The sequence below is a fragment of the Corvus kubaryi genome, unplaced genomic scaffold (genome assembly GCF_017639235.1).
Source record: "Corvus kubaryi isolate FWS band 111438036 unplaced genomic scaffold, C.kubaryi_AGA036_p1.0 37396, whole genome shotgun sequence".
Lineage (NCBI taxonomy): Eukaryota > Metazoa > Chordata > Aves > Passeriformes > Corvidae > Corvus > Corvus kubaryi.
The window spans coordinates 20,674,398-20,696,471 of NW_024581135.1; the positions used below are offsets into that span (position 1 = coordinate 20,674,398).

General features: G+C 39.7%; 1 protein-coding gene and 1 long non-coding RNA gene across 6 annotated transcripts in view; both read right to left on the reverse strand.

Annotated features, from left to right (window-relative positions):
- LOC121670415 (neurabin-1-like) overlaps nt 1-15,250 on the reverse strand; it is a 42,551-nt gene extending 27,301 nt beyond the window's left edge. For 3 of the 5 annotated variants that reach the window (XM_042040570.1, XM_042040567.1, XM_042040571.1), the window contains exons 1-4: nt 14,731-14,836; nt 12,344-14,209; nt 733-865; nt 217-337 (exon numbers count right to left, since the gene is read on the reverse strand). In XM_042040570.1, the coding sequence (XP_041896504.1) occupies nt 217-337; nt 733-865; nt 12,344-13,954 (1,865 nt within the window). In that variant the 5' untranslated portion in view covers nt 13,955-14,209; nt 14,731-14,836. Of the gene's footprint in view, nt 1-216; nt 338-732; nt 866-12,343; nt 14,210-14,730; nt 14,837-14,965; nt 15,101-15,187 lie in introns of those variants that run through there. The other 2 variants (XM_042040569.1, XM_042040568.1) reach the window with 2 other exon arrangements.
- Nucleotides 15,251-19,624: 4,374 nt separating this feature from the next.
- Nucleotides 19,625-22,074, reverse strand: part of LOC121670423 — a 69,663-nt gene continuing 67,213 nt past the window's right edge. Inside the window, exon 5 of the long non-coding RNA XR_006018137.1 lies at nt 19,625-20,944. This is a non-coding gene — a long non-coding RNA (uncharacterized LOC121670423). The remainder of the gene's footprint in view (nt 20,945-22,074) is intronic.

Sequence of the window (22,074 nt, forward strand, 5' to 3'; positions counted from 1 at the left end):
TAGCAAAAATGTCCTATAATAAACAACTCATTTTTAAAAATTTAACATAAAGCAGGAATGTAATATTCACTCAGCTGCATTCAGATTTTGTATTTTTTGTATTTTTGAATACTGTGAATGTGTATTTTCATTCACAGTATTCAGCATATCTAATGAAAGCAACTGGGCTCAGTTGGAAATTTGTAAAAAGCATAATGAATTCAACAAAAAACTCACCGTCCATCCCTCTGAGCAGCTCCACCATCTGTTATTGTTTTTACAAAAATACCTAGTTTTTCCAGTCCCTGATCAGCACCAACTCCCATTCCAATGATACTGATGCCCAGACCCCTGTCACCTAAGGGATTCAAAAATCTAACATTAGCTGCACGACACGATGTAACAATTAACAGTACTGAGTTCCTTCAAAGCGTTCCCAGTCCTTCAACACAAAAGATAATGGAAATCCACTTAAAAAAAGAGAAAAAAAATAGAACGTATTTCATATATAGATACTGCTTAAAGCTTTTTTGTCCTGTAGCCTTCCTAACTTCAATTCAGTATGACAATCTGCACTTAGTAGAGGCCCATCCAGTTAACACTCACTAAATTCACCAGAACTAGCCACAAGTCAAAGCCTAGACCCATACATTCAAAAACTGAAGACTTAAATTCAGGGAATATACAGTTTAAAATGTTTTTATCTTTTGTTCCCATAGTATCTCTTGCAAATGTACAAGGTTTGATTTGCACCTTTTTCAATTTCCACAGGAAACACTTCCATTTTTTCCACCCTTTTCTCAAGTTCATACTCAGCTGAGGCTGCCACAGGGTCAACTTCTTCATTACGTCTATCATAGTCTTCATTTGAGTAAGTACTGAAAACCTAAGAAATGGAACAGAAAACTTTTTAAATTTCTTCTCACCTCCTTTCAAACATCATATAATTTAAAGACAATCAGTAAGGAAATTAAAGTGGTATTTTCAGAGATCTCATTTTCTAAACAACCATCAATTTAATAAATATTGCTGTTGTCAGACAGTTTCCAGCTTGCACAGAAGTAACATTTTAAAAGTTTCAAAACAATTATTTTAACAGATTTTATCTTGCAAATGCACCAAATAGTTAAAAGAAATCAGTCAGCTCCTCTTTGATATCGTGTGACTTATTTTTTATGACTACATTCCACCAAATCCTTCCTCTCTTCTCCCCTCCCCCATACCATCTGCCAATTGCAGCATTTCAAACAGATGTAGTTTTCTCATTTTGCAAGGGAATCATGCAGTTTCCCAGGAAAAGGAAATGCCTTGCTACATACATTACTATTTTTAGTAATCACTCCAGCTGAGTTTCTGAATTGTTAAAAATAAAAGATAAACAAACAACACAAATTAAGACAGAAATCTATAAAGGAAGAATAAGCTACATGTAACAGGGCTAATCTTACATATCAGCATGTTCATTAATTGTATTTACATTAATAAGTTAGAAAAAAATGGAAAAATAATATAGCACCCTCATTTATCTCAAGAAATAAGGTTTATCTGCTAAATGTTTTGCAGGCACTGAATGTTTTATTCAACATCACTGTAAGACAAAAAACACAAATTGCAGCTGCAGCAGCCATCCCCCTAATCAAGAACATGCAGCGCTGACACGAAGTTCATTTACACTGGCTTACTAAATTTTTGCAACTGTTGTATTTTCTGCTAAGCCTACCTAGACAGGTAACTGTAATTATGTAAATACAACAGTACTAACTGTAATCAACATTTTCCCTGTGAATTTACATTCACTAGTATACACCTTTAGCCCGGCAGAGCAGTAGCCTCAGACACAGAAAAATGGTCATTGAAACATTATCAAAAAGCAACCAATATAATTCAGTATTTCCCACGAGGAGCCTACTGCTTCACCTTCAGACTACAACTGGAGATCAGTGTCACAAACTCTTCCCAAACCCTGCAAAACATCTACTCCAGAAATGAGGCATGGCCATATAGTCAGTCCAGCAAGAAAGCAAGACTAGATCCACTTGGCTAAAAGGGAAGAAATCCACTCTCAGAAGTTTTATGTCTTCCACAATAAAAGAGCCTTCCTTAAAAGCTGTTCTTCTGAAGCCTTGCATAAAGGCTTTGCATAAAGGTTAATAAACAAACTCCTTGTGACTGTCATACAGACACCAGTAGGCAACAACTGGACACAGAAAGACAAGGGTCACACTTACAGTATGTCTTCCATGAACTTTATAGAAAAAATCTGCAAAACAGACAAAGAAAACCATCTAAATGGTCTTACTCTATCACTATCAGAAAAAAAGTGGCCAAGTTCTTTAAACCAATCACCCTCCTCAGCCCCAAATCACTAAACAGGATATGCAGCAGAAGCATTTCATGAAGCATTATTCTCTCTTTGGAACAAGACCAGTCTAGTTTGTTTACTTTTCATCCCAATAGAAAAAGCAGTATCTCCAAAAACACAGTCAAATTATAATAAGATCAATTTTAAACTAATAATAAAAAGGAAGTTCATGAGTAGACAAATAATAACTTGTTAGTGAGAATATTTAATTTCTTGAGGACAAATCAAATACCAGGGCATGAAAAAAATGTATAAATTAGTATACCTATAATCTAGTATTAACAGTACAACTAAATTTTAAAAAGATCTCTTAACTATCAAATGGTTGAATGAGCAAAATGTGGAGAATGGCAGTAGTTCATTTTGGAGACAGCAACAACTGTATTTTCTTAGTTCTTTACAACTCAGTGGTCTAACAGAGCAGAAGATGATGCAAGCAGTTACTATCTACTGAAGAATCACATTACCACAGGGATGACTAGTTCCTTGCACAACAATTTATAAAGTGCTGGAATCTGGGGAAGCAAAATTGCACCATAACAACAGTATTATGTATTCTGCAATTCTTGGGCCACCAGCATTAAAATATCCCTGGAAATTCTAAAAATTATTTCTTATTTTTCCAGCTTAAAAGTAATAGAATTGTACTTGGGAGTCTCATGGAATTTGCTCATTTTTATACAAAATTGATCATAGGAATTGCTCATCTGCCAGAAGCAGATAATAGAATTTAAAACTAGTGGTCCCTTAGATGTCAGCGATGTTTATAATTGTTATTAATAAAATAATAGCATAAACATATCTATACAAATGAAGACTACTAATATTTATGCATACTAGCTTTCTATGAAAAGCCTATCTGAAATCAATTCTGAGGAATCCACTAAGAGAAAGAATTTATACTTTTGCCTTAAAGTGACAGATGACAAGTGTATGAGAACATCTGGATAACATTCTAAAAACCATAACCTCACAACTAAAAGCATATAGCCCCATTTCAAAATAGTAACAACACACCCCTCTCTAAACTTCAGAAAAATAATCCTGAGGAAAAGCATCCATTTACAAAGATCAGAGGAAACGCAAAACTTATAACCAGAAGCCAAACACTGCAATAACAGAAAGAAAAGCAAAAGCAAACTATAAAAACTATGACTGAAGAGTCAAGGGTAGAAGACAGAAATTTTTATTGTGTACATGTGGAATCATAACATTGTGTTCATCTTTTATGAGAGAGAAAAAGTAAAAATGTTGATATTAATATAGAAAATACAGAACTGGTCAGCAAGCTGTTCTTGCCAAGCAGCAAAAGTAACATTTAAACACAGTTAAAACGTGGATAATAAATAATACAAGCTCACAGTTTAGAAGACTGATGAGAAAGCTAAACATGTCCATCCCTGCACCGTGCCTGGCAGGGTTTAGTCACTAAATCTAATGCATTACAGACAAAAGAAATTCTAATCTTACTATTCAGAAGCCACTGCTAGCTAGAGATTGTAAAATTATTAATGTGCAACTGGTATTTTTAAAAGATATATTTTAGCAAACACTAATTATTGTCTCAGCATAGGGGAAACCAGATGAATTTTACAGTGGAAACCATGTGAATTTCACAAACCTTTTACTGTAGCTTGTTATATATCCAGGAGGTTACCCTAACATTACTAACTTTTGGATCCTGTCAAGCTAATAAATGGCAAAATGCTATCTGAAAAAAAAATTTTTTTTTCACTCAGGACCTTCTTCCTTCAGAATGGATACAATTAATTTGAATCCAAAACAGTTCTGACAGAGGGCTGAATTTTTAAGAATTATTTGAATTGTTAAGGCACATAAGAGTAAATTTTCAAATATGCTTAGTGCTTGAACAGCATATATATTTATCTCGAGAGAAAATTAGCTGCATTCTTCACACCAGAAAAATTAATCACTTTTTGAATGCAAAAATTGGTTTTGCATCTTCTATGAAGACGCTAATCTAGCCATCCTCAAGACCAGCACACAAAAAACACCAACACAACCTACTGTGTAAAAGATCCTACTGTTCAGTTCCTGTAACTGTTACAGAACTAAAAATTTCGTATAGCATGTTAGTGCTAACACAGAAAATAGAATTATCACAGAAAAACAACAATGACCTTCACATACTTCAAACTCTTCACAGAACAGAAGAAGGTCTACTTAGGTATGATGTTAGTTTTAGAAGAATATTAATTACTTAGAGGACGAACACTAATTTACCATGTGCTTGCATGAAAGTGCTAGAGAGTAATAAAATACAGTCCAAGGACCTCCACTCCCAACATTCATTTCTAAGTATATAGATTTGTTTGTGCCTAATGAAAACCAGAACATTACAAAAGTAATTAAACAGTCAGATTAGGAAATCAGGAACTACCCAGAAGGGCTTCCAACTAATTAGAATGGAAGCAACATCAACATCACTTTAAAGTTCTCACGTAATCCTGCAGTATTTGCTGGAAAGCCTCACAACACCTGCACAGGCAGTTAAAGCAACACCGAACATCTGAGAGAGGCCCTGAAGTGTTACTGATGCCCTGCCTGGAGCACACCCAGACAGGACCACACCCCTTGGTTCACCTGCTTCTGAAACAAGCTATCGCTTCGAACGTGCCAGTTTACTGAAACTCCATGAAGCCAAACATTCAAAACACAAGTTAAAGCTCAGGGAAAATTATCCAATAGCAAACAGTTTCAGCTTTCCAAATTGAGGCCTTTGTGATGCCTGGCAAAATGTGAAGTGCCTATGAATAATCATTTGAAATAGTAGCACGGAGGTAGGACTGAACAATAATGTACACCTTACAGTTTACTCTTACAATCTCCCTCTTCTGTTCAAGCAGACATCTCGTTACCGCTACCTTATTCTTCCCTCTACTTCCAAAAGCCACATGGTTAGTATTTTATTAGCACTACTTTGTATATTTTAAGTAAAAATTGCATATATCCAATTTAACTCAATTCATGCTATATAATGATAGAAGCAGCAAAGAGAAATACCTTGCTTTATTTTATTTATTAAATACTCACACCTTTACTCTTCTTCAAAAAGTTTTCAGAATGGTTGGCAACTGTTAAAGGTTGGTATTATAAACCATTATACTGTTACCCAGCAGGTGGACAGGCAGGCTGTGCACACTTATGTCCTTGTTCTTGCAGCTCTGTATGACTTAATCAAAAACCCCAACCAAGTCAGTTTACAGAAAGGCAAAAGTGCAATCTTGCTTCAGATACACAAAACAAACAATTTCATATAGACAATGTAATCCTAAATAAACCAGTTTTTTTACCAGTCCCATAAGTCTCTACTTAATTCTCAATACAACCAGTAAAATTTATTCTTTAGTTCTGTTTTTCACTTCAGGAGCTAAATCACTGTAGCCTGCTAAAGAATAACACAGACAATATGGTATCTACTTCAGTCAGGTTATGCTACCTACTCGAGAAGGAGAAACATTCACTTTCAGGTATTTAATTTTTAAATCCCAGTGGAAAAAATATTAAAGACAAAGAAAATAATCCGTTCAGATTCAGAGCACTGATTTTATTTCATTTCAGATATTCAGAGAAGAAGTTCAGAGATAATCCATGATCTCCATCTGCAGAAGAAGAGCTGTCATGACCTGGTTGTACTCCTCCAGCAACTCAAGGTGAGGTGGCATTGCTCTCTGACTGACAAAAAGACTGAAAGGCTCCAAAATAAGTAACATATGACCAGAAGAAGCAAAAACTACTCATAATACTACATAAAAGGGAGCAAAAAAAAAAATCTTAGCTCCTGAAAGACTTTGTATATAAAGAGAGTGATTCAGTTATGAACCTCTGTAAACTTCACAGGTGTCTTGGTACCAACAGTTTACGCCTGGTGATCCACACAGATACACATGTATTTATTTAGTATTCACCAAAACAAAAATCCTGACCGGACCAAATCTAAACAGAAAGCAAATCGGTATGGGGAATTTTAAAAGAACAGCAGTGAACACAAAAATAGTCCACCTGTTTTCTAAAGACCTTAAGAAGAAACAACAAAATAACCCTTCCATACCAGATCAACTCAATTAACTAATCTGCATTAATACTGTCATTAGCAATCATCAATACCCCAGATCTAAAAAAAAGGGTCAATTCACTACACCAAGTCACAACAGAGAGTGATGAAAGAAAATGTCTGAAAAATAAATCTAAAGCATTTGCCATTGCATAATACTTTCCTACTCAATAAAAATATAAGAACCCCATAAAAAGCTCTGCACGATCCTCATGATCACAAGATTACAAAACGTACTCAGAAAATACAGGCAAGCATCTTTTTACTGATGTCCTTCTTAGTGTTCACCTTCCTTTTTGTTAGAATTATATGGAAAGGGATAATTTATTTTTCCATCTCTCCACAGGTAAACTACAAAAAAGTTTCAGCTACTGCCTGTTCATTCTTTACCTGGCTAGGTTATGTATTTTCACATGCTAATAACAGTAATTATCATCAAAAAAGACACTGAATCTTTCAGCAACTTAACTGCTGAGCTACTGAACTTGTCTCCTGTAAATTTGCTTATCTTTGTTGACCTCCACCACCTCCTCAGTTTTTCTTCTGTCTTCCATGAAACCCTCAAGTACCTCATATTCATCTCCTTTTCTCCCTCCTGTTCCCCACAGCTATTCTCAGAGCAAAAGACAACACAGGCTGGGCATACATAGTGATCAGCTAACATTAAGCCAAAAAGAACAAGTAAACTAAGCTGCAGCCCTGTCATCAGTGAGTCCATGAATATGCAACTCTGATAAAAGTGCTAATTTTCCACAAACCAATCTGTACTTCAAAACACCTTTAAAAACCCCTTTCTCCTTCCTGTCAAATCCAGGTGAAATTGCTAGGAAGTTAGAAGCTGGAGGGACTGAAAAGAGAAAGAGTGAGGACAGGCTTTTTTCCAGAGAGCTGAACAACCACCATAGAATCAAAAAACAAGGACCATAAAGGTATCAGAAATACTCGATACAGAGCTCTGTAACACAGGTAAACCTATACATGCAATTAAATGCACTTAGGCTTAATAAACATTTAACTTATATGAATACTGAACTTTCAATAAGGGTTTAAAGATTATCTTTTCTCAAAAAAACCCCAAACCCACAAAAAGATTTTGTATGTGTGTGAAAATACATTCTTCCTCCAGTTATTACCCATGTTTTTAACTTCTCATACTGTTCAGTGTAAGTTGCGGGAATGCCATGCTCTCACATGCAGGCAGAACAAAACAAGATTATTTTTTGTGAAAAGTCACTGAAAAGTACTGTGGAGAGACTGAGATGAAAATATGAAGAAAAGCTGTTTTGATGTTAAGTTACAAATGTTACAATGTTGATAAACAGAGCTTCAAAACAATTAAAATCTATGACTTTAAACAAACAGTCATTGGAAAAGATCCCAAAGTAAAATGGAAAAACACATTATTTGTGTCAAGAAAAAAAAGATTAATTCCCACACATAAGTCAATTTTGTTTAACTCTAGTCTCAAATCAAATCTCTATTTTCCTTCATCAACCCTCACCAACATTACATATTTGTTTCTAATGCCACAGAAGTATTTTACTGAAGTGCTTGAGCAATGGCTGACAAACAACTGACCAGCCATCAATTCTCCAATTACCAAAGAAACTACAGGGTTTGGGTATCTCCACGCAGTTAGTGTATTTTGTATCCCTTTCTGTGTACGACATCCTAAGTACACAAGTGAACAGTTCAAAAATCAGAGGATGTAGGAAGCTGAAGCACTACGCTACAACACTGTCTTAAAACAGTATTCAAGAGTCTACACACTGATCTAGAAAATTTGTGCATCTCCTATAGGCATTTGCAAGTGTGCTGTCATACAGGAAATCTAATTCAAGGGTTATGTTCATTTAGTTCTTCATTAACTTCCACAGTAAGCAGTTTTGTACTAAAAACGCTGAAGAGTAGGACAGGCTGAACAACCCTACCATTTGTGCCCAGCTATACATAAAACAGCTTTATTGTGATGTGCAAGACAAATGGCAATATTATGCAGGATTTCCATACTCTCAGAAGCAGCTGAAACTTGACTGGTTAGGTCAACACACAAACTGTGAAACTGCTTTCAGGTTCCTTATGAAATAAATTTATGCTCAGCTGTGAAAATATGAAGGTTTGGGGGTTGTTCTGTTTACTTTTTAAAACTGTTTTCTTGACTAAACCATCTTAAAATATATTACTAGTCACAAAAAGCGGGGAAGAGACACTCCCAGGCAACATAAATTAGATACCACTGATAAGTGAACAGAAGCAAACAGCAAACACCAGCTGTACTATCTTTTCAGCTTACCTGAGCTATAGAATTTCGAAGAATCATAAATATCATTGCAGAAGTTAGTCACTGTGCCATTAAAAGTTTTGAGAACAAAGTTCGACTTGGTCAGAGGTGAAAACATCTCAAGAAATCAATTTGAAAACAAGCATTTGTTTTCTCAACAGAAAGTTTCAAAATTACAAATACCAAACAGCACTCAGTCATTACATTTATGTTAATTAAAGCCTTTCAAGGTAATAACATAACAGAAAGCAAGTTTGATGTCTATAGTACAAAGGCAAAATGAAATGTAAAGGGGTGACAGCAGAGTTACCTGATGTTATTTGCATTGTGTGTAATGCTGATTGTTTACACAGTTTACTCAGAAAACTTTAAGACAAAGGCAAATTCAGTTCCTTGGCAAACACCTTGGACAGCTAAGTGTTCTTTACATTCCTTACTGGCTTTGTCTGTGGCAACAAGAGACTAAAAACTGCTCATGTACTGTAACACACACCCAGGCTGCGAAGCTCTGCTAGTAACTGTACATACGTATCACTCTCTAAACTACTCCAGGAGAAACAAGAACTGAGATAAAACGTTCCTTAGGGTCTGGAATGATCAAACAGCAACAGGACTTAGAGAGCCTGGTCACCCGTGGCAGGTGAGAAATCCCACATGTCATTTCTCAACAGCTTCTATGGAATTGAAACATTTCTTTTTAGAAGTCTCATCTGTGCTTGCTTTCACAGGCACAGGGCAACACAAAATAATGGAGTATTTGTGTAATTATGTTCCATCTTTCCTGAAATTATCAGATCAAATTATGTTCTCAAACCCTCCTACAGATGTCAACAATTATGGATCTCCATCACGGGTCAGATGCAGTGCTAACAGTGTTAGCTACCTTATATACCCCCTGGGAGCTCCACAGTCTTTTTATTTTACTCAAAGGCCTTGCCAATTTTAGAACAGACTAGAAGCTTTGAAACAGAAATTTCAATCAAGTTCTCTTTGTTGCAGCAGCATAAATGCTGTTTTTAAGGTGCCTATAAGTTCTATCCATTACCTACAGACATATCCAACTTCCCTTTTGTGTATTTCAAATACAATGGTCAAAGCTCCATCACTGCAGAACACTGAAGATCTGAGAATGTGCGTTTTCTTGCCCAATACATTCTGAACGTTTTGAATTCTTCAACTCTACCTGCTAAACAGCGACCGCAAGAGATGTTGACGGTTTCTTTGTAATCACTAGAGAGGTGCAGAATGAAAGCAGCAAAAATGCAAGGGCAGCCTGGCCTTGCTCAGGAGCATCTGTGAGGAGGAGAATCACAGACCTTCTCTCGTGGCTATGAATGTCTGAAAATGGCACTCACATTTTAGCCAAACTTGTTAGTCTAAATAAAGCTGAAAAAAAGAAGCTACTATGATACATTTCTCACTATGGCACTGCTCAAAGCCGTGGTGGGGACCAGAAATAATCTTTTAGCTACCACTTAAGATTTTTTTCTCTTCCAATTTAAGATGCACCAAAATCTATGAAGAAAGGGACATTTCCTTCTGTGAGGCAAAACTGCGATTTTCTAAAAGGTTATTGAGATATTAAAAATACACAACTAAAGAAAATTCTGGGTAAGCATAAAAAAAGTTGGAATTCTTTATTTCACAGAGTAGAAAACCCAAAACCCATGTAACCAGGACTTATTCCCACTAAGGATCATAGAAAACATGAAGCAAAATGGTAGACATGGGAACAGAAATCATTGCTTAGGCAAAAGGAACAAAGGGGGGAAACCTACTGAAAATGACATACAGAAAGAGATCCTTATACCCAATATAGGAAAGATACAGTCAAGTTTCACTAAAAAGGGATAAAGGAAGGCAAGTGTCACAAGCTTCAATTTAAGGGCCTTAAAAAGTATCTTCAATGACCATATTGCTATTGAGCACAGTTTATTCTGCCAATCCAAGTGGGGCATTATGGCAAGAACTATGTTATTTTTCATTGAAAACTCGTAACAGTTGCTTCTAACCGTTCATCTCTCCGTTGTGTAAATGATAATCTGAGACAGGTTGGTTCCTGCGGCTTTCAGAGGAGCAGCTATAATTGAACAGTGCTTGTTACCAAACCTGAGTTTTGTCTACACGAGAGCTTCCATCACAGCTGGCACTGAGATCTCTACTAATGCTTTCATCTATATGTGGAATAGACATAGCAGAGAAAGCTGAAGTCTGTTAACAGCCACTGCTTCAGTAGGGTATCAGCAATGATCAGTAAAACCCTGCCTACAGCAGAAAGTCACTCAACACACATTTACAGCAGACTCTACACGGCACTTTGCTCAGATACTGAGTGCACAAACGCATGTAGAAATGGACTGATGCCCCTCCGGCTCTCTCCCAGCCCTCACCAGACTCATTATGCAGTTTTCAATAGCAGCACTCTCCCCTTCACTGCTCCAGGTCACCACTAAAGCAGTATCAACTAGAAGAAAGCCATATAAAGTCAGCCTGTCTTCGAAGAGACTATAAAAAAACCCACATGCAACAAAACTCACATTTTGCCAATTTTTTTTGCCACAGTCAAAACATTTTCTGGGGTACAGCACCGGTGTGTGTTTAGCAAGCTAGGAAATTAAAGCTTTCTACTCTGGGAAGTTCAAGAGTCAACAAAATTTTTACATCCCTCTGACCAGTAAAAGTGAGCCCTGACTCTCTACGAACAAAGTGTAAAAGCTGTTTATTAAAGATGATATCTTTCATTCATGTAATAGTAAAAGAGAAGTATCCTGAGGAAAGCCTGGACAGTTTCCCATTCCGTCCTGGTCCATGTCTCCCAATTCTCCTTCCAAAGTTTAAGAAAGACTAGAGTAATTCAAGTCTGCAAGAGACTATGGGTAAACTTAGCTTGAGTTGTGGACTGACTTATTTGTGAGTACTTTTGGTGGGGGAAGATAAGACACATAAATCTTTTTAATTTGTTAAAGTTATAACTTACAGTACTCCTCATTATCCAGTCTGCTCTCTAACTTTTACTTCTGCAACTTCATAATTCCAAAACACTCATGTTAACACTCCTAGATCTTAGTACCAATCAGTAATAAAACCAAACAATGTACACATGGTTATTATTGGAGCAAATTCTAGAATCTTAAAATACAAGAACCAGTCATTTAATATTTTCTTATAGTTAATTCCATAAACGAATCTGAAGTTGAATATGAACGTTTTCTATGGGGGGTTTTGTTGTTTTGTTTGGGGCTTTTTTTAAAACTTTTGTGCCAGAAGGAAAACTGAAAATAATCCTTCCTAATGCAATGCTTCAATTTTAAACAAATGAAGGCAAGTATTAAAGGTCATGTGTTTGTATCTACTCCTAAAAGATTTATGCTCCTGAAAAAGTCCAGCAAGTAAAATCTTATGTGCTTCACTACACTATCTTATGAAGCAGCGGTAATTGAGAAATCACTTGTGACTAATTAATAAATTCTCTGAAGTTTTAACTTCTCTCATACTTGGTGTTGAATACAACCTGTAAACTTACACTTCTTAAATGGTTTTTAGAAGTTTAAAAAAAAAACCCACGAAATCTATTTCCTGGGTACTTTTGACTGCAAAACAATTTAAAAAAAAAAAAAAAAAAGAAAGAAAATTCAAATGTACTTACTTTGATAGGAGCTGTTGAGAACTTGACTTTTCGGTCTGGCTCTGGATCTTCCTCTTCAGAAAGTCCAGGAAACTCCTCATATTCACTGTCATACATATACTCCTCCTCTCTCTCCAAAATTTCTTTGCCTTCAGGATCTTGGTTTTCTGGCTCTGTATCCCTGTCATCAGCAAAAGCTGCATTCTCTATTCCAAGATCACTGAAGTCCTCACTTTGCTTTTCCAACACTTGTTCCTCTTCTTCAGTATCCTCTTCCTGCTCTACTACACGCTGTACTTGTGCAACTGGACCATCTCTTACAGACATCCCATCTCTTTCTTCTTCCCAGTCGGTCTTGCTGCCATCCATAAACTCTTCTACCACTTCCAAGGCATAGTCGCTTCTCTTCCCTTCCTGTACATGACATAGGAGCTTCTGATTCTCTTGATCAGCGTGATCTTTCTCCAAACCTTCTTTTTCATGCCCTGAGGTTTCATCTTGTGCAGCCAGCTCTGTACAAGCCCCCTCTGTGGGAGAAACCCAGGAGGAAACATTATCTGATGTCTGCTGAGCCTCCTGACCACGCACACTGCCCATATTCCACGGGCTCGTCTCAAGTACCAGTTGCTCTCTTTTGTCTTTTCCAAGTGCCTTGCTCAGCTCATCTCTGCAGATTCCAGGCCCTTTGGGGAATGCACCCTTCTCCAGACATCCTTCAGCAACAGCAGACGAATTCAAACTCTGCTGGCCTCTCAAAGGGTCCTGATTTGGAGAACTATCATTTTTGGAAGTTTCTTTGGATTCTTCAGTATCACTGTCACCCAGAAAGCTTTCCAGCCTCCTAGAAATGGGCCCTGCATTCAGGAGGGAAGATTTGGAACCACTATTAGAATGTTGCTGCTTCAACTCCTCATTACTTTGATTTTCAGCTTTCTCCAGTGCAACTGGAAGACTTGCTTCTGTATTAAAACTGAAGTGGTCCACCACATTGCTGCAATCAGAAGCTGAACCATGTCTCCTCTTATCTTCACTTCTTTCACATTTGCTGGGGGAATACCTATCCACTGAGCTCCGTTGCTTTATATTTCTCTCAAAGAGCTTCCTGGTCTCTGAAAATTTTTCTGCCAGGGCAACTTTGTCCAAGTCTGCCTCATCGCTGCTACGGATGACTTTGTCAGCAGCAGAAGACACAGACAGTGAATCCACAGGACCGCTGCTGGGGCTGGTAGTTGTATTAAGAAGATTATTTTTTTGAACAATGAGAAAAGATGGACTACCTGGAGAAGATCCATACTCTGCTGCCATGGCCCGGCTGATTAGTTTGGTCTCAGCAGGTGGACTGCTTTCACAAGAGGTTGTGGAGGAAGAGCTTCCCATTTGCAAAAACATATTTTTGATCTTGTGTACTCTATTGCCGTAAGTGGCAGCTCTGCCTCGACTGTGTGGGTCACTTCCCCCTCCATTGGAAGAGGTGCTCAGCTTCTGATGCAAGCCTGTTTTGTTTGAAGCATTATCAGGATTGTTTACACCATCAAAAGAGCATTTGATAGCATGGAAATCAGATTTGTAAGCATTTCGGTGTGGAGAAGCACTTCTTAAAGTCCTTTCCCCCTTGCCTTCGGTTTTCATCATTGTTGAAGAGAAAGCTCTCTCCACTCCTTAAGAAGAAAGGGAAGAACGACTCCCTAGCACAAAGCTTCCACCCTCCAACACCAGGCAGTGTAGATCCCACAGAAGATCCCAAAAGCAGCCTTTCACTCAGCCAGCCTCCCCGCTCGCACTGAAATGGAACGCAGGAGACTCTACGTGGAGAGAAAGAAATCAAAGCTCATGAATGGCCACATCGGGTGCTATCCCCAGCGCGGATCGCGGTATCCGGAAAGCCATCTGCAGAGAGACAGAGAGTTTCCATTAACTCGGGGCCTCGCCGGCGTGTGACACGAATCCGAAACTCGGGGTGGGAATCGCAGTCCAAGACCTCCCTGCGGGATAAAGCCCATTGTGTCCTCCGGAACGCAAGGACCCAGCTGCTCCCCGGGCACCGACTTGGCGGCTCTGGCGGGGGGATGCGGCGGCGGCAGGCGGCCCCCCCGCCACCTCCGGCTGCCGCCCCTCCGCTAAGGGCCGTCCCGGGCTGGGCCAGGCCGGGTCGGGCGGCGGGGGAGGGGGCAGCGCCGGCCCTTCCTGCCGCCCGGGGGAGGCCGGGCCCGGGCCGGACCCCGAGCAGGCACCGCGGCGGGGCGGGTCGGAGGGGCCCTAGCGCCCCGCGCCGCCCGGAACGGGGGAAACCACAAGTTTCGGCCCCAAGTTGGGGCTTCCCCGTGGCGGCGCTTCTGCGCCGTGGGGCCTGTGGGGTGCGCAGCGGAGCCGCCCCGATACCTCGCCCCAAACTTTCCGAGCCAGCCTACCTGGGGGCGGGGGTCCTGCCGCCTCCTTCCCCTCAGCGTTCCCGGCCGCCCAGCGGCCGCACGCACCACGCCATCATTATCCGCCAGCACAGCCGCCCGCCTTTCCTCCCTCCCTCCCACCCCCCCGCCCTACCGCCGCCGCCGCCCCGCGCTCCTCACTCCACCTTCCTCCCGCCCCCGCGGCGCGCTCCGAACCGCCGCCCGCCCGCCCGCCCGCGCCGCTCCCCGGCCTCACACTGCTCCGCGCCCTCCTCCGCGCTGTGTCTCGGGCCCGCCCGCGCGCGCTCCCTCCCTCGCTCTCACACAAAGAGAGGGAGCGGCGGGCGCGCCCCTGCTCCTCTCTCTCAGTGCCAGGGAGGAGAAGGGCTGGGGGGCGGCGGGCGCGACCGGCCCGAGGGAAGCACCTCCCGCGCCGGGATATACCACGCTATAGCGGGATACGGGTTTCGGGTGATACCATGTCGGCGAGGCGAGCGGGCGCGGAGCCGCCGGATGCTGGGAGCGCGGGGCAGAGTCGGTGGGTGCGGAACGCTCACCGGTCCGTCCGCTGGGGGAGCTGGAGACGGTGGGGCGAGGGACGCTGGAGACACGCGAGCGCCGAGCTGCTGTGGAGCTGCGCGCTACTTTGAAAGCCCGAGCGGCCAGCGCGCCGCGGGGAGCGGCATCCCCCGCTTCACCGCAAAGCAGCGCCGTTCCCGGAAGGGAAGAGTCGCGACAGCTGTCACGACTGAAGCTCTGACAGCTGGAAGTAACAACAGTGCCAAACTTTCTTCCCCCTCCCCTTCATTTCAAAAATTTAGTTTTTAGCCTATCCCGAGCACAGGAGCGGTCCACAGCCGAGGCAGTGCCCGGCCCCCCCGCGCAGCTGCTGCCCACGCCGGGACCCGCGGCGCCGTGCGCGTTCCTGGATACTCTGACATACCCGCGCAGGACCAGGGGCTGAGCCCGCCGCTGTGCTCTCTCGCACGCACCCCGGGCTGGAAGTCACTGCAGCTCCCCAAGACTGGGAAAGTCATGCTCGTCATCGGTAGCCCTAGGCAGTAATAACCGCAGTTTTGCAAGTAGTGTTCCATACATCCAGTTCTCTTCGTTTGTTAGTCCAAATAAAAGCACTGGCTTCAACCTGTTTGTTAGTTAAAGAAAGGATTTGGATGAATGTTTTGTTTCCATTGCAATTCCTTCCTTCACACAAAATAATTGGAAGAGCACAGAAGAGTACTGGTAGTTACCAATTACCTGGCAACTGTTGTTGGCACCTGGCACCAGATTGTGTAACAATTATTTAGAAGTCTAAGTACTTAACTCCTTGAAAAGCATAGCTTCACTGGTTAATTACTCAAGTATTCTCCCAGACATCCCAATTGACTCTGGCTTAACTTTGAGTCACAATGCCTGGAATATTTCACAGCATGTTCTAAAATCTATTATACTGTTTGAAATTAGCCTTAATCATGATTTTACAATAAAATAAAATTTTATTATTGATATGTTTTTCTAAAACAGAGGACAACATTGTTGAGACCTTAGTCTGTGTTTTCAAACATTGCAGGGCCAGTGGAATTTCACCGAGATCTGCCATTAGCAGTCTTACATACACTTGGTAATACCACTTTGAATAAAATTTTAATACAGATAGTTTCACTGTAAGAGCAAGAAATGTTTCTTATTTTGAGTATGTAGGCCTTATTTAGAACACATAGAGGTGATCCTTCTCCTGCATACTATGGACGTGGTCCTTCATATAGCATGTGTAGATTGGGTTGAAATTGCAAGGCTTAACCACCATCTTTCAATAAATAATCCACAAGAAGCTACTAATGCTTTTTTCACAAACCAAAAGTAAGTATAAGGTTGCTCAGCAGTTTGAGCACTATGGGCAGAGAACATTCTGCATTCTGCTCAGGGAACCTGGCAGTATATAGGAGACTGTTCACAGAAAAAAAGGCAAGAGTTCAGGAACAACATAAAAACAAAGCCCAAAGCAGCTCTAAAGCTGTGCTCAGGAAAGCCAGTGGCCTTTGTACTGGGTGCTGGCTTAAAGAGGCTGGAGCAGGAAGATACTCTAGTGTTTTGAACTCTCCCATAAATGAGAAAGCAGGAATTGTAATTACAGATCCTGAAAACAGATTTAATTGCATCAAAGGACTCTTATTTCTTTACAATTTCTCATCCTAACTAGGAAAATATACAGGTTATTTTGCCTAGTTATGCTGCTTAGGAAGGACAGGATTTACCTAGGTCAATTTTCTAGGTTTTCTAGTGAGAAACACTCTGAATTGCATTCTAGGTGAGTGCAATGTGAATGTGAAAGAAATGATAGATTCGTTTACAGAAACAATGATTAAAAAGATGGGAAGGATTCAAGATAAATACTTCCGGATTTTGAGCAAGAAGTCTGGGAAGGTGACGTAGTTTATGATTTCATCATGGTGAATAACTGCAATAAAACCTGGGAAGAGAATCTTACACATTCAGTTTGTGGTGCTTTCCTTGAAAGATGATGAAACAACAGTGAGTAAGCAAATGGTATGCACTGAAGAAGAAGCATCTACATTTTGTTACCTAAGCTTAGGAAAAAAATTAGGAGTTTCAAGGAGGATCTTGGCAGCACAAAATCTTCTTGGGGAAAAAAGTGTTGCTGTATATGAACTCATGAATCTAATGAAGACAGATAAATAGGAAAAAGTTTTCAAGAAAAAAATTAAATTGAGGGCACTTCTATAAACCCAGTTGTTCAAACCACCACTGAGGTACAGTGTTTATTTCAGTTGTTTCCCCAACATATCTGTCATACAAAGCTCCAGGGAGGGGCCATTCTGGTGAACCCTAACCCTTTACCAAAATTACACATCTGTGTCTACCTTGCTGGATTAAATTTAATGAATGCATGTTTTCTTTGCTGCTTGTTCACTCAGCAATAGGTCCTTCAAGGATAAGGCTCTCTGCAGAAAGGTGAATTTAATTAATTATTAGTTCTATTACAGCCTTCTACAGCCCACCCAGGATGCTGTCCCCCAGAAATGTTCTGAATTAATACCCTGACCACATCTTCTGGCCACAGAACCACGAATGTTAAATGAAGGTTGGTGGAACACCACTGAAACCTGCATTGAGCACAGCTGGCCTCTCAGCACGTTACTAATGGTTTTTACAAACTGAGGAAACTTATGTTACAGCTCCAAGACACATTGGAGATAAACTTAGGAGAATCTCGCAAGTCTCAAGAATCTCCTAAGGCTCAAAGTAAAATTGAATTTCAGTTGAATTTCGAAGTGCCATTTAAAAAAAGAAAGACAATTATTTATTGCTGGGAAGACTGAACAGTTTCCTCACCTTAAAAGCCCCGTTCCTGAAGTGCCCAAACCATCAGACTTACTTGCTACATTGTCAAATTCATGAGCGAGAAAGAACAAGAGAGGAAAGAAATGAACACACTGTAGAATTGTGTGAAATGGTGGTTCAAGACCATGCTGGGTTTCTCAAGCACAAAAAGCAGATGCCAGCCTGACAAGGAGGCAGGAGTCTCAATAACAGCATCCCACTGAAAGCTGTTGGAAAACAAAAGTCTGTGAGTGCATTTTTCAGCCTCACAACCACAGTACTGTTGGCACAGCTTTGTAGAATTTACAGGATTTTTAGAAATAAAGCTTCTGGCTATTGTTGATTTAACTGATTTCCGGTGCAAGAAACATTATGCTGTTGTACAGTCTCTGTTTGCATCTGAGTGTCTCCTGCTCTGCAAGGACTTGTGAAAATGGGCCAACTGCTTCAACCAGATTTGACACAGGCTGAGAGTTTTCAACAATAGTTATATTCCTACCAGTTTCTTAAAAATAGAGAACTGGAGGGAGAGAGGAGAAAGAAAAACCTTGCAAGATCAATCAAAGGAAAGGTTACAGCAAGAGATCACTCCTTATAAGCCTCTAGATAATCCTGTGTAAGCCACACAAGACTGAAACCTGATGCATGTATTAGTCACAAGAAAAGCCTTATTTTGAAGTTGCATCTTTTTTAAAACCAAAGTCAGTCAGCCAAGAGACACACATTGGGAGGGTAACTGGCTACTTTAGTACTAGAGTTCAGAGCACAATCTTTTACTCTGGTATGCTAGTTTTTGTGTGACCAAGCAGCTTTATATGAAACACAAAATGTTTTTTATACCTCTTTATGTATGCATAACACACAATGTATTTTTCAGATACAAGATGATGTTAAATCCTTTGAAATTAAGTCCAAATAAGGGACTTTATTTTTAATATTCGGATTCCCTAGTATTTTTTAAAACATAGCTATCTATAAGCAAAGAGACAAGTAGAGCCTAGAGTTTAGACTGCCATCTAAAACTAAACCAATGCAGTTTAAAAGCAAATCAGAAGCATTTTAACTGCATATCTTTCATACTGAAGTATTAGTTATATTAGAAAAAGCAAAAAGGAGAAGCATGATCTTACATATAGGTGAGCTCTTTCCTTCAATTATTAATACTTTCAAATAAATAAGGCAGTATTTTGAAATTCGGTCAGTCCCAATATTGCTTGACACCATCTAGATTTAGAATATACATAGAAAAAAGTAAAAAGTGTTAAGAAACATTACATGAAATAAATTTAGCTTCAAAAATTCAGTAATTTCTTGTATAGGTAAGTCTGAATGATAATTGTATCAAATAAAGAGAAAACAAAAGAATGAGATAAAATAGGCCATAGAATTTAGATATAGGTTATAAATTACACCACAAAGAGAAAATAATTTTTAGTCAAATTTAGAGCTTATTTTGACATTTCCAAATCAAAACATTCAGTTTTTATTTTGAAAATAAATTTCTCATTTAAAAATATTTTACAGGACAAAATATGTATAAAGCGAAACATTTAGACTAAAGAAAATATTTTGCATTTACAGGAACTGATTTTATTTTTCTTTTAAATACAAAAATTTGCATTTCACTTGAACTGAATGTTTCCCCCACTCCCTTATTTTTAATTTAGGTTTTGAATTCAATAATACATTTTCCAGATGCACTAAGAAATAGCAAACTTATGACTGAAGTCTTTCCTACTGTAAGGTCTAAAGCAAGTGGAAAAAAGAAACTTGAGTTCCTCAAATCCAAGCAAACAAGTGATCTATGAGAAACAATCACCAACCTTCATGCTATTCTAAGATGACTAAAAGAATAGTACATGATGAATAGAAGGCATTAATTGCATCTACATTGGAAAAAGACCTGACAACCACCTGTTCAAAAATCTGATCTGATTTAAAAATTGCTATTAGACATTTGCCTTGTCACTTCTAGAATAGTTTTGAAAACGTCATTAGCAACTGGTGGGTTGTCACTGTTTCGGTGACTACCACAAAGGGATTCACTTTGACAGTATATTGATGCAATTAGACATACACGAGATGCAGATCAGTACTCTCGAGGAAGATAAACGAGTGCTTGTTCTTTTTATTGGCAGGCCGAAGTTCCTATTTTCCCAGGGGTTGGAACCAGACTGGCTGATTTCCTAGCGTCACAGCTAGAGCTATTTCAGAATTTGGTTCCTAGGTTTTCTGACTTCAGCACCAGCTTATTTTGCACTTATTATTTTTGGAACAGAAAGATGAAAGGCTATTCACAGGAAATACCATTGAGAGATAACTACTAAACTGAGGGACCTTCAACTAAACATCCTTTAGAAACAAACTGTTTAAAAGATCACTCCTATATCATTCTTAGTATTATTCTTACAGCAAAAGTCACTGTGGATGTACTCATTTAAGGGATAAACCACTTATTTCTGTGTCTTCATTGAAGTAGTAATGTAGTACAACTAGTGGCCAGAAATCAAGTTATTGCTTTCAAAAGATTCTGTGTCTGCATTTAGTACCTCCTTACACCATGATCCTTAATATTTTTGTTAAGACTTTAAACAAGAAGAATGCCTTTTCAATTAATCTGAAGTGCAGTGAAATAATTATAAAATCATGTTTCCTCTGAAATTAATGTGCTTTTGATGAGGTTTGTGAGCAGAGCCCTTAACAGCCACTCCATATACTCACTTGGTGTATCTTTGCCTCCAAGCCAGCACTAAGGCAGAGGTGATGATATGACTGTGATACCATCTAAAATGTCGAGCTGACAAGTCCACAGCCTTCCACCGGCTCTTGGAGGGCAGGTCTCAAATGTCACAGCATGGGAAGCAAAACCAGGTAATTCTCAAGTACAGCTATGCTGATTCATAGGACATGAAAGAGAGCTTCACTTTCATTATAGACTTTCTCTACTCTGAGGTTTGAACCTCTAATAGCAGAGTTACAGGCTGAGCCTGAAAAGCTGTACTTTAATATGGTCACAACAACTGCAGTTGAGTTACAAAAAAGCTGATTATAGCAACTGGATTTAAACGTGAAAATAAAACCACAGAGCTGCTCACATGGATGTCTTATGGGATGAGTAGATGAGTACGGCAAAACATCACAAGACATAACAGGAAGGACAGTAGAATCAACAGATGATTTGCCTTGAGGCACAATCTAGTTCTGATATATTTATTGTCCCTATAGCTCTAGGTGGAGATCATAGCCCTGTGGTAAAGTGTGCTGGTAGTGTAAATTGTGCTGTGTTTGTAATCCTTCCAAAGATTGGTGTCCTAATGAGACTTTGGAAGACTTAGGTCTAAGGAGACTTAGACTGCCAGCAGAAACCCAAGTCCTTTTGTGTGCTAATGTGTCCTATTTACAGGTCACACAATAACCTAGCGTGCCTTTGGAAGGTCTGTTTTGGAAGCATGGATGTGCACTGGGTGATTTTGGCTGCAAACCATTCCACCAAGTCTTTCACCAGTGCTTGGGCTGACATTCCAAGCCACTGAGCATTTTTAAGCAGCTGCCCATTTCTTAACATCAGTAATAGTCAGAAAATATTTCTTGCTCCGTAGCTCCTAAGTTTCTTCCCAAAATTATTTCTGAGATTCCAGACTAGGCAGCATTCAGCTCTGCAGTAACAAATGCTCAATAACTTGCCTATTTGTGCTTTAATTGTTTGACTTTTACTGTTATTTTTCAGCATTTGTTTTCCAAACCAAAAGACTCCCCAGTACAGCCTAAAGTAGGAACTTTAAACTTGAGCAGGGTCATTTTTGGATTGTTTCACTCTCGTGATTTGATCTTTTTTTCTCTGCTGCAAAAGCTTTGTGCACATGGTCTAACTACCCAAATTTTCTGGAAGAATACTAGAATCAGTTCCATAAACATAGCAAAACCCTTGGAAATTATTCCAGAAATAGCATCTTTCAGGCATGTATGAAATACACAAAAGGCATGTGATGTGGAAAAGAAGTTGAGTTGAAATAAATGGCAATA